The sequence below is a fragment of the Pteropus vampyrus genome, unplaced genomic scaffold (genome assembly GCF_000151845.1).
Source record: "Pteropus vampyrus isolate Shadow unplaced genomic scaffold, Pvam_2.0 Scaffold106, whole genome shotgun sequence".
Lineage (NCBI taxonomy): Eukaryota > Metazoa > Chordata > Mammalia > Chiroptera > Pteropodidae > Pteropus > Pteropus vampyrus.
In genome coordinates, this window is record NW_011888887.1 from 1973963 (window position 1) to 1987468 (window position 13506).

Consider the following 13506-nt stretch of genomic DNA (forward strand, 5'->3'; position numbering starts at 1 on the left):
TTTGTTTGTTTTCATAAAAATATAGCTGATTTACAGTACAAATACTTCCATCTTCCTTTTTTATAATCATTTCATAGAAGTATATTGGTTAAGTAAGTCTACTTATTGATGCTTTCACAGACTTTAAAGTTCACTTAGGAGATTAGTAATATATTTATACACACAAAGTGACATACAACAACCAAAAGCGAACAAGCAGAGTAACTGAATTTAACTAGTTCCATTCTAATTAATACAAGAATTACATAATATTTGTTTTGCAAAAGCAAATGATAGATGTGCTGTAAAAAAAAAAAAAAAAAAGCAGAAGCATAAAGACTTTATACTACCTAGACTCTAGAAAAACAAAGATTTCTCACTAAGGACACTAGAATCAGAATTTTAGAGGAGGAAGGTATTTTTCCCCCAAGTTTTTTATAACTCCATTGGAAGCGTAGGCTCCTGAAAGCCACCCACAAGAAACTCAGGCAGTGGGAGCACAGAAACTGTTAGTCATCTCCTATGCTGAATGTAAAATGAACATTTGGGGTTCATTTAACCATCTGGATTTAAATTGGAAAGTGTTAAAAATCTGTTTCTGAGGTGTAATTCTGGCATTGCCACATAAAAAAACATCTGCGGAGGGTTTGCAAATAAATATCCTTGGACGTTTATTGTCATAAATCCTCCCTGACTCACAACAAAATCCCTAGACTACTACTTTTGTTAGTGGTGTATTTTAATGATGCATGAACCTCAATGTAAAAAAAAAAAATCTATTTTATTTGGTTGAGATCTGGAGAAAAGTGCCTAGAAATGAAGACTACTGGGCCTTAAGATAAATTACTTTCGGTCATGCGAATACTAAGCCACTTTAGAAATTGTAGAACTATACAGAAAGTTCAGGGCAAATACAACCAAGAGTCCTTGATGAGGAGCCAGAGGACTCTCTCTCCCACTGACTTACCTAGAACCTTGCTGCTCACTCTGTGGGTCGCTACCCCACGGCATCAGCACTGCCTGTGAGCTGGTTAGAAATGCAGAATGTCGGGGCCCAGGCCCAGATCTATGAAATTAAAATCTGTATTTCAACAAGAACCCCTTGGAGAATTTGTGTACACATTAGAGTGTGAGAAACAGTGATCTAGAATGCTCCATGATGGCAGGGATGTTGTTTATACTGTTCACTGAGACGTCTCCAGTATTAAGAACAATACGGGGCTTACAGTGGATACTTGATAAATATCTGCTGAATAAATCCACACATGAAGATTTCTTACAGCATTTTTTTACTCCTTACTGTGATTAAACACATAAACTTAATCTGCACAAAACTGCAAGTTCCTTAAGGGTACAGATGCTCTCTTATTCATCTCTGAATCTGCTGTAGGCCTCCCAATATATTATCAATTGTAACTTTTAGATATTCAATACAGCAATGTATTATTACTGTTATAGACATTAGCTATATTATTGCTTTGATGTGAAAGTTTTGGGAAAAATAAGTTAAAATCAATATATAATTCCTGAATTCACCCACTTGGTTTCGGTTTTAAATATAGCAAAGAGAATTCACCCAAGGAATCAAAATAGTAATGGAAAACATTATATAGGGCCAAGTCCTGATTCTATGTGGTACCAGAGAACAGAAATGGCATGGATGATTGAAATCCAAAATTGATTCTAAAACCTCGTTATTCAATAGCCTCAAATTTTTTTCTTACCAAATCTCATACCAAAGCTGCTAAAAGTTTCAGAAAAGTCATTTTTTAGTTTTATTTTCTTTCTCAAATCCACCTACCAACAGACAGACCCAAAGACAGTGAAGCAGCCAAAGTCATCAAAAGAGAAAGATAATGATAGAGAGATTTGCATAATAAACGAACTGTGATTAGTCCTCAAATAGCCAAATATCGACACAAAAATCTAGAGCTAAGTGAAGAAATAATTTATAAAAGAGGTAATTATAAGAAATAATCAGATATATTAATAGCATTGATGTACCAATGACAAGACCATTCCAAAATAATACTCACTATAATGAGACATCCAGTCATAAATGTTGCTGATTGTCTCAGTCCATATGACACAGGAATGGTACTAAAATAGGGTCCTCCTCCCTCCATAATAAAAAACTGCTTTTTTTTTTTTAATTAACTGAATTAGAGTGTCCCTTATACTTATTTTTTGCTTCAGGGAACCCAGAGTTTAAGCCTTCAGAAATGTGTGACCATATACATATATATTTTTCAATTGGCTATCTTGTATACGTATACACCACCCCCCCCCACACACACACACTGTCATTTTGTTGTTTTCCCAAGAGTATAGTTGACAATGGTGATAGCAGAGTGTGTAATTAGTTTTCATTGTTCCCCTGATAGCTATTGCTATAGTTCCATATAACACCCTTTCCTTTATATGTTGTAAATGCAATGGAAAAAATACCCTAATAACAGGCATTTAATTATGGGTCCAGCAACCATAGTGGAAACATTGCCAGAAAAGACTAGAACCTCTGGCAGGGGGGTGAGGAGAAGAGTTTTGTTCTTCAATTACAATAATGCTCAAAATACTGAGGACAGGCATATGATAGAACATTTTTTAAAATTTTCCTCGTGTCTCTATCGACAATAAAAGTATGTATACAAGGTTACATCAACTAAAACCAAGAATACTATCATATCTGTATTAAGATATTAATAAGAACACAGGTATGGCTTATTAATAAGAGAAATACGTAGAAAAGCTTTATGCTTTGATACTATCAGTAAAGAGTACAAAGATGCAGTTTCAATTCATTTTTTACTTTGCTTTACACAGACTTTAAAAAAGTAGCACTTGTGATATCAAATATCTGGGTGCTACATTCCTTGAGGCTTACTTTAATTTGTTTTATACAGTATTTAAAATAAAGCATTCCCTGAGTTGCTGTCATGGCGGACATCAGATCTGTCACTGAGGTCCTTTCTCGCCTGATTAATTAGTAATTGGGAGACACATTTTGGCAGCTTTCATTTCCCTATTATTTTCTCTAGTTTGACACAAAACCCTGTCAGAAGCACGACTATTTGAACTGTACCCCTCTTAGTGCTGGGTCACTAAATTTTAATAAATAAAGCCCCTGCCAGAAAACTACTGAAATAGGCATAAAAGTTTACTGAAGCAGTAATAGTAAACAAATATATGAAGAAAGCACTGAATGCCACAGTATCTAAAACATTAATGGTCTATCTGAACCCAGGGGTTACTGGCAAGATTGCAGAGCAGAGACTAAAAGGCCTTTCATCTGTCTTTAAAATATACCTATCTATATTTATATTAATATCTATCTATATATATTAATATAGTCTAGATATAGATATAGATAGATGATAGACATACAGACAGACACACAGATAGATATAGATTAGCTTAATAAAGCAAATGTTTCGGTGCTCCAGAACCATACATCTGAACATCTTCCATTATTTCCAACCCGATGAAAAAATTTATTGGGAGGCAAAGATTAATTCTGACTACAGGGATACAGAACTCATCCAGAAGTCACAAAAGCTCTTTCTGAGCCAAACAAAAAACATTTTTCATAAAAGGTAAGGTGAGGAACCTAAAATTGAAGCTAAAAAAATTGATACTTCAGAGAATTGCAGATAGCTACAGAATCAGTTTTTGGTTCTCCATCTCAAAGTGTCAGTCACTTCAAAAAAGCATCTACTATGATGGTGGCTCAGGACACTTGTGTGCCATGGCAGTAGCCATGCTGTGTGGGTCAGAGGTCACAGCTCCCACATTCCAACATCTGTCTGTATATTCTTGCCCTGAAACAATAGAAAGGGAACTAGGCTCATTTGCTCCCACTTTGTTTAACCTAATTTTAAACACAAAGGATCGTTTCCTCATATTTAGAATTATTTCTTTTTTCCCCATTCCCATTTGTCTCCATAAAATTAAATATCTCCATAAAATTAAATAAAAATTAACCAAAAGGTTAAGTCCCCTATACATTATTAAAGTTCAGTAAATATGACAAAGTCATACACCCTACTGGGGTCTATGGAACATGAAACATCAAGGAGCACATCCATAACATCAAAACCTAGATAACAGTTTGCACTATAATTATCCAATCAAAATAAGCTATGATTTGATTTATTCCAACCACAAAACTGCATTTTTCGTATGAGAAAATACTTTCATTTACCTTTATAATCCGTATTTTCATGGTAAGCAGCAAGAACTCATTGTTAACTACAATTTTTACATACATAAATGTCATTAATAAAACTTAGAATGGACACACTACCAATTTAGCTACAGCAAGAAAAAACAAAAGGATTTGTTAGTTCCTTGAAAACAAAAAGGTCACTTTGAACACTCAGTTATTTCAGTCTTCTCCAGCCAAAGAAAAATGGATGATGGATATCAGAGGAAAGCTTTTCAGTACAAAAACTGTCAACTCACATCTGGACTTTAATAAGGAGTCCAAGAGATGTATATCTGTTCTTAAAATATTTATTTTATCTATCGCCTTTTACCCTGTATCTACGACCACCAAAAATCTTACTTCTAATGAACTTAAGCAATCTGTAGCATAAGTAGTATTCGGTCTGTGCCCACTTTAATCAGACTGACTGAGTCAGGTTATGTTGAAATTAATCCTAAGGAAGTTTTGCTTTTACTACAGTATGTGGGAATAGTGTTCCCAGACGTCATCAAACAGATGCAGTAGCAAGAAGCGTGGTATACATTTTGGGTAAAGTTTACGAGGCCACATGTTCTTCCAAGTGTATCAAAAAATGCAAAACATGTTGAAAATATAGCAGAGTTGATATACTCTCATAATTTTTGATAACAAATATGAATTTACTTCCAAAAAAATTTTTATAAGGACTCCCAAGAACGGTTTGGTAATGAAATAGCAAGAACCTATATTTAAGGGACAAAAAGGCTCCGACTTCATAAAATGCTTCTTAAAGCACCCCAAAAGCATCTTTTTTAGAGGTGCCTACATCTTCTTCAATACCTTTTACTGAAGAAAGATTCCTGGTACCGCTAAGCAATTAGGAAAAAAATAAAATATCAATCAACAAATAAAAAGGACTACTGCATGCAGTCAGAAAAAGGAAATCAAGATTTGGGTGTTGATAATAGGTGCTATCAATATATTACTTTGAAATTAACAATAAGATATAAACTTCAAGAAAAAACTATACATGTAAACATGGTACAGCCCAATATTTAAAATTAAAATATAACATGCCTGGGTTTAAAATATATTATCACTAAGTTAAAAGATTCTATTTTGTCAACTAAATACAGAAGATAGCATTTTAATGAGCCCATAAATAACTCTTAAGTCAGAACTTTAAATGTGGAGCCTTGACAAAACGATTATAAAGTGGTTTAGTCCTTTTCTTTCGTCCATATTCATTTCCGGACCATTGTCATGAAAGAAATAAAATTGGCCTTAAAACAAGATGGCTGCTTCTATGGAAAAAAAAAAAATAAAAATGCTGAATTAACTGAAAGCTAAAAACCTAGCTTTTCTAAATTAGAAAACAAATTTAGTCATATGTTTTTCCTAATCTCCAAGTATGTATTCATGTACTTCCACAAAGAAACTATGGATTACACTGTGCAGTTAAAATTATTAATAGCAAAGCAATTTTTTAAAAAGGTCTAATCTTTGTGTGCCAATAACTTGATCATCCAACACATATATAGAGAGATATCACATGACCAAAATTCCTATTTATACTTCATACCAGAATCATGATGGTCAGTCATGGAAATCAGGTCACTTAATAAGTAATAACATAAATATTATTAATATCTTATCTCTCTTAAAGAATCTTATCATAAATATCCAGTGATATCCTGTTATAAATACATCAACTGTATTTGTTTTTTTAAGTTAAACACCCTAGGAACTTAACTGTTAGAAAATGTCTTTTTGAATTGCACTTTGCTGACCTCCCCTGAATCAAATGGCAGATTAATTCTATGATATATATGTAAAAATTAAAAAATATTTCCTATATTTTGAAATAATGTTTAAGTAGATTTTCTTAAATCACTCAAAACTATTTTTATTTCTCACTTGAGTGGAAAATAAGACCTGACAGTAACATTTTCTTCAAGCTGTCAACTGTCAATTATATGAAGGATGTTTCTAAAGATGACAAAGGTTTATTTTTCTTTATTGAAAATGATAGAATTCTACCTGAATGAAAGCTGAGTTAACCATCACTGTGGTATACTACTGTCTTTCAGCAACTAGCTAACTTTCACTAGAAGTTTTCATATTTTAAAATGTTTTTACTGAAATTTATGACTTACTGTTTGAAAACTATATTAAAAAGCCTCAAAATCAAGAGTTTACATCCACACACATTTCAGATTAGAAAATAGTGCAGAGATATCAGCAATTTACAATAAATCTTTTGAAGTACAATAAGGAATACAGATTATCAAGAATACTAAGATATAAGGAACATTTTTCGTTTATAGTGAGAACTATGTATAACACCTATGGTACAGAAAAACTTCCGTTATTACTTTTTAATTTTAAACTAAGTACTTCTATGTCATTGTGCTGCCTTAGTTACGACTGACTAAATTTTGAAAATATAAATGTAGACAAATTTAAGAGAAAACAGATCTGGTAGTGAGTAATATCCCATTCAAAAACACTGGAAGTTCAAATTAATCACAAGAAACTTTTCTCCAAAACAACTCAGGATACAGGTTGAGAAGTAAACGAAAATATAAATCTAATATAAATCAGGCCCTTAAAAGAGACAGTAATTTATTGATGTTTAGCTGTCTAAGACCACCATTGTAAGACAAATTACTAAGAGTGAGTATTAATATCTCATTTCTTATCCTCCTCTTTGAGGTTTTTATACCTGAATATGAAGGTGTTATCCATCACAAATGATCAAAAGGCAATGTTTCTCAGTTCCAAAGATTGATCCTAACTATCTTGGGTAAGTGATCAGGGCCTTCCTCACTGTACTTAGGGACGTAAAGGCTTCTTTTTCAACATGAACATTCTAATCAAACTGCTATTTTAACAGTTTCTGTTTCTGAAAAGAAAGTCGATAATATGTAATTGGTTAACACAGATTGGTTTATTACTTAAAATAAAATATCACAGCTTTTTAAATCCTCATTGCTCTACTGGGAGTCATCCAAAACAAACACAGAAATGAAGAGAGTTGAGTGTCATCTTTTTGAAAAACTATTAAGCAAATGACTTATACTGTGAAAAAAAAAAAAAATACCATTATGTAACACCAAACACTACCAATGTGTAAAATTCTTAACATTTTCTTAAGTTTTATTCATTTTATGTTTCAATATTTTCTTTCTCAAAGGCACATTCTTTTGGCATATACTTCTCCTAAGCTTGCAAAGATCAAGACTCCTGAAGGACTAATTATATTCATTCATTTTCTTGGCCCAGCATGAAGCTGGTAGCTTGCTTGGTACATAGCAACAGGGAAGAAAAGGAGGCGTTCATCTTTATCTGTCCCTATCCAACAGGAAATCAGGCCAGTGGACAGAATGCAATGAAATCCCTGTTCAGAAGGCATCTCGCAAGATTAAATGGCAAGAAATTCACAAGGTTAATTTGCCCCCAAATAACTAAGTGCTCCTTCCAAACCTTATTCTCAGCATTCAAAGATGGAAGCCTCTAAGGCTATTGATTATCAGCCAGAACACACATGGCAACAAGATATTCATTCAGTGAGCCAATGGTTTAGTTAATACCACTAAAATCAACTAACAGGGGTAATGAACTACTGAAGGCTCTCTCTGATTCTTTTAATCACAAGGAGTTTATTAACTTTGGTTTCATACTAGAAATGTGAATTAGACTATATAGATAAGTGTGTCTCAAACAGCACTGATGCTCCAGTCACCTAAAGACAGTTAACTATTGCTGATAGCTTATTATGAATAAGTAATATAATGAATGAAACGGATGGAACATAATATTTAACTAGCTAACTTGCTTTTCAAATTTCTACAGAAAACTGGCCAAAAACAAGAAGCATACTTCTCTTTTATAAATTTTTAGATAAAAAAAGTGGGAGAAAGGGATTCACTTCAGGTCTCCTATAAATGGATAAGGGTAAAAACATGAAATATAAATCTCGGTCATACAGTTTTATTTTTATCCAGATGTTTACACAAATTCTGATATAAATACCAAAATAATAAAATTACCCCATTACATCTAATAAACTGATATTACATTGAGGCTCATAGTTAATAAAGTTAAAAGATTCTAAATAATGCCTTTTACTTGAAGGACTTTTATTTCTGACATAAAAATATTATTTAAACCCTGAAAATTTCAAAAATAAAGTTACTCCTTTACAAGTCTGGTGATAAAATTCATTCTAAACCGAGATCAACTTTCCATCTTTCCTCAAAACAAATTCTTAGATTTCAACCAAACTGATTTCATTTGTCAGTAGACAATGCACAGTGCTGTTATACTTGCTATATAGATGTTAAAAAACAGATGGGTCAGATTTTTTAAAATGAAAAAGTGGTTTTTGAAAGAAGAAAAATACTCAGGGGCTGAGATTAGGAAAAAATTACTTCTATCTACTCAGTCACACATATATAACCTACACTGCCAGAAGGATTTGGGAGTGTTGACCTAGAATTCACATCACTTTCACAACTCCAAGATTACATGTTAACAAAACTAAGTGGTGTCAATTACCTGCTACTCTAATACAAAATATTTAATTTACAAGTCCCTACAAGAATTGAAAACGTCCAAAGAAAACATGATTAGGTTAAAATTTAGCACATCTCGGATGAATTACGGAGGTATGTTTTCCTGTAAGAGAATAACATTTTAAATTGGTGATACTCAAACCTTAACAGAAGCAAAGCACTGAGGAGAATCAGTATTCTTAAAGTATGCTGGTTATATTGCAACTATTCCATCCATTAATGCCAACCAGTAAGAGACATCTTTAATTATCCTAGCATCATTCTGACAACTGGTCAAAAGAATACAAGAACTTTTCAATATATGCACAGTGTATAAAAGAATATTTTCACTGGAAGCACCAAACCATTAATAGCACACCAGATTAAGTGGTGTGTTCTTAATACTGAGTCATCTGTATCTTTATAAGAGTAGCTACTAAGGGAGAATGTAAATAGTTTTATTACTGAAAGTCTTTTTAAAAGATATTGAAAGCTTTTTACATTCTTAAATTAAGGACAAACAGTTATATTCTCCTTGATTGGGATTTTCATTACTTAAAGTTACTTAGTAACATGCCGGTTCAGAATTCAGCATAACATTAAAAGGATCGTTCTATTACTCTCACTACTTTGGTGAAACTCAATAGATTTTCAAATGTTTAAAATATGGAAAATGCATTCAGGCAAATGTTATCATATTTTCCTATTCAGGTTGATAGTTCTCAGTTGCTATTTCAGAGATATGTGCCATTTCAACACAAATCAGTTTGGCCCACAGCCTACTAAATACTGGCAACTAAAAAGTTATCAGCATTTGCAAATTGAACATCCACTTCCCAGAAGTTAATACCTGGGAAGACAGATTCTAACAGTAAAACTATCTGACAGCAAATAAGTTTAATATTTTTTTCGTCTGTGAACCTAGATCAATGGATGCTTACGGTATCAATGGAGTTAGTAATGAAACTCAATGTAGAAGATAAACTCCAATGACTACTAAATGTTACAATGTAAGATATTTAAACCCTATGATTAAGATGTAATACTTAGTTCTAATCTTATCTAAACATAATTTTAAATTGAAGTCCATTAATATAAGCTAAAATATATTTACTTCATCTTACACAGTATCATGAGTAGCTTAATGTGTCCACTGAACTTTACTTCTAAAAGAAAAAATCTTAAAATCTATTTAAGTTGCAATTAATGTTTTCCATTTTTTAAAAAGATTGACGTCTTCTGATTATATTATTAGTTTAGCAAAATCTTAAAAGATAGTATTTATGTAAAACAAAAAGTCATGGCTAGATTATCTTACAAGATAAAAAGGAAATGTAAAACACTGAATTTGTAAAATATAGTAAACCTGTGTAAATTTTCTAAAATAATTCTTTTGTAATATAAACTACTTCTATTTATTTCTAAATTATTTTCCATTTGTCTCCTTTTAAACTACATCCAAGCTGACTTTCCTCAATGCATAAAAAAGTACCACCTCACCCTAAATTTCAGAGATAAATCTGCTTCCCAGTACCTGCTATTAAAATATTACTTTTTAAAAGTTTCAGTGTAATAACACAGGAAGATACATGAATCCATAAACCCCTAAGAATACTAAAGTTAGGGCTAAATCTCTTGGGACGGAGAGGGACATCATTTTTTTCATTTGAACATTATCAAACTAATAATGATCAAATAGAAAGGTATTTCCACAAATCTCATCTTAGAATACTGACTTAAGAATACTCTTGGTATTTTAAAATTCTACAGATTAACTTTGGGCAGGTTCAAAGCTGCCATGACATCCTGAGCAGACAAGTTTTCTGCAGGCAGGGCATATCTATTAAAAAACATGACCTGTGACAAAAATCAATGTACTAATCTCAAACCAAACAACAGTATCAAAAGCATAAAACAGATAACCTAAGATAAAATGTCCTCAAACTAACTCAGACTAGCTTGACAGGTTAAGAAGACAGGGTAGAGTGGGGTGTTGCTGATTCTTTCTGTTTTAACCCAGGATGACTGCAACACCCAAGTATCCAAATAAATTAATACCATGAGAAAAAGATCACACTGTGAAGTTTGGAGTGGGAAAGAAAAGACGAACAAGAGCCAAAGGTCCCAAATTCAACTAATTTCACCCTTCTTTTACTTAATAAGGCGCTAAAATTTAGAAATATAAATTTCTCCATTCCCTATACGCTGTCTAATAAAGGCCAAAGGGGAATAAAACCAACCAACATAATGAGCCTTGCTTTTAACACCATCACGACTGGAAAGCTTGCTCTATTTGTCTTGTCAGCTTTAATAAAAGGCATTTCCTCTGGCAGGATGGCTTCTCTTTCTTTTTCTAATAGTGGTAAGTGGCATGTCAAAGAAGAAATAGCTTCCCATCCCACCACCCACCTTCACGAGACTTTTTTTTAAACCAAACTTTCAGGGATGTCTCCACTTCTGCCAGGCGATGCAATTAGGACTTGGGCTATCTGGATGTGACTATCTTTCCTTGGGCAGCAGGGCGGGGGTGGGGTGGGACTCTTTCTCCTTTCGGCAACCGGTGGACCGCTTGTGGGGAAATCTGCCCATCTTCACCTGAGCTGACATCACCTCAAGTAGGGAATCCCTCACAAGCCTGCAAAACTAAAGAAGGCGAGAGAAGCGCGGAGAGGGCCACGGGTAGGTAGGAAGCACTGGAAGCGCCCTCCCGACCCTCTTCCCAGGCGCGCTGGGCGCGCAGCAACCTCAAACTCTCTTCTCGGCCTTCCGCCTCTCTCTTCCCAACTTCCACTCCAGCCCAGGGGAAAACCTGAGATTTGAGGCATAATCGATGCTATCTCCCTCCTGGGCGGGCACCAAGACCAGTCCACAGCTGGAAGGTGGCCTCGGTCCAGAGAGGCAGCGCAATTTGGGGCCAAAGGAGCCGACCGCTGTCCACAGGATCGAGAGAAAGTAGGGCTCGGAGCTGTTCCGGATCGGGAGGTGTCTGCCCCCACTCAGGACAACCTCCATTCCAACCCCACTTTCGGGGCCCAGGGGACATCTGTGGGTGGCCAGGGTCCAGCGGCAGGCTAGGTGGCCCCGGATGCCCACCACCAGCCTTCCGCGTACACGGCGGGCTTTGGGAACCGCCGCAAAACGGTTCCAGGTAACCGCGCGTGTTCCTCCGGCTGCAAACCGCCAGACCATGGACCAAGGGCTCCCACCTCCCGGCTCGGCCAAATCCAGCAGCTTGCTCCGCACACATGACGTAACCCAACATTAGATCAAACTTTCTGGCACCTTGAGCCCACCCGGGAGTAGAGGAGGTGGGAGAATCTTCTCCATTGCCAAGCACGCCGGGTCCAGACTGACTCAAGGGCCGGATGATTTCCTCGCAGTTAAAGAGGAAAATAATAACCTAAAGCTTCCGCTTCCCAGCCCCCCTCACTTCCCCCCAGCCCGTGCGCTCTCTGAGCGCACCGAGAAAAGGGAAGGAAAAAAATTAAAAAAAAAAAAAAAAACAACTTTGAGGGTGTTTGGCGGGTTCTCTTTGCAGTCCCTGCGCACTCACGCTGCAAGCAAGAGCTCCTGGCGGTGCGCACCCGGGGCTCCTCGTGCCCAAGCCCTGCGCGGGTATCGGGATGCTGGCCAGCCTGCCCCAGCCGGGGAGCAGTGCAGTCTCGACTCCCCGGCTCCCGCCTTTTCCGAGTTTCCTCGATCTCTGCAGAGGCAGGCGGTCTAGGCCGACTTGGGGACTCACCGGGCGCCCAGGCTCTCTGTGGTGGCTTAACAAAGAGGGTCGCGATGGGAGCGCTTCCCGCGGGCGCCTCGAAAGCCATCACCGCCTGGGCGACGCAGGCTCCGAGGGTGCGCGCTGCCTGCGGCGGGTGAGCACTAGTCCGCGCTGCCGTTCCTTCCGCAGGGCCCGGGGCCCGGGTAGCCCCGGCTCTTCGCCCCCTATTGCCTTACCTGGGGTTGCTGCTGTTCCAGTAGACGGCGTAGCGGTCGGCGACGGCCTTGGAACCCGGGTCCTGGCTGAACACACACATCCAGAGCACCAGAAACATCAGCGTCAACATCTCCACGTGCAACATCACGCCTGTCCAGCGGCGGAGCCCGGGACGCGCCACTCCGGGGAGAGAGCAGGGACCCAGAGGGAGGGAAGGGGAGAGCGAGAGAGCGGGAGCCAAATAAATATGAATAAATAAAAATGAAGAGGGGCGAGAAAAGAAAGAGGCACACACCAAGCTGGGGAAGGGAAGGAGAGCGAGAAGAAAAGGCAGTGGAGTGGAGGGACTAAAGACAAACTCGCACCCCCCACTGGAGGGTTCAGAAGGAAAAAAGAAATCACAAGATGGAGAGAAGCGTGCGTGTGTGTGGTGGCGGCGGCGAGGGCGGGGGAAGGGGTGCAAGGCTGTGTCTCGGGCGGCGGCAGCAGGCGGGTCACCCCGGGAGAAGGAGGTGCGAGCCGGGCCGGGTGGCAGCAGTGCGAGTCAGGGCAGGCGGCGGCGCACGCTGCACAGTCACCGGGAGTTGCGCGCCGTGGCCGCGGGGAGACATACACTGGCCCGCCGGGCCCGGCTCAGCGTCGGCGCCGCGGGCTGCGCACGGCTCCGCCGCCGCCCAGGGCCCTCGCGCTGCGCCCCGCTTCGCTCCAAGTTACTTTGGCGGCCGATGGGAAACTGCAGGAGGACGGCTCCGTGTGGATGGGGGGCTTCGCGCCTGTGGCCCCGAGAGTCTGAGAACCCTTTTCCTCCGCCTCCTCTGTGCCTTAACTGGGCAATCCCTGGAAATCTCGGAGGAGTC

At 37.9% G+C, this 13506-nt stretch overlaps 1 protein-coding gene across 2 annotated transcripts in view; it reads right to left on the reverse strand.

Annotated features, from left to right (window-relative positions):
* The window catches only part of EFNA5 (ephrin A5), a 264204-nt gene extending 251144 nt beyond the window's left edge, over positions 1-13060 (reverse strand). Inside the window, exon 1 of one of the 2 annotated variants that reach the window (XM_011365147.2) lies at positions 12670-13060. In XM_011365147.2, coding sequence (XP_011363449.1) covers positions 12670-12794 — 125 coding nt within the window. In that variant the 5' untranslated portion in view covers positions 12795-13060. The remainder of the gene's footprint in view (positions 1-12669) is intronic. The other variant, XM_011365148.2, reaches the window with a different exon arrangement.
* Positions 13061-13506: the final 446 nt, after the last annotated feature.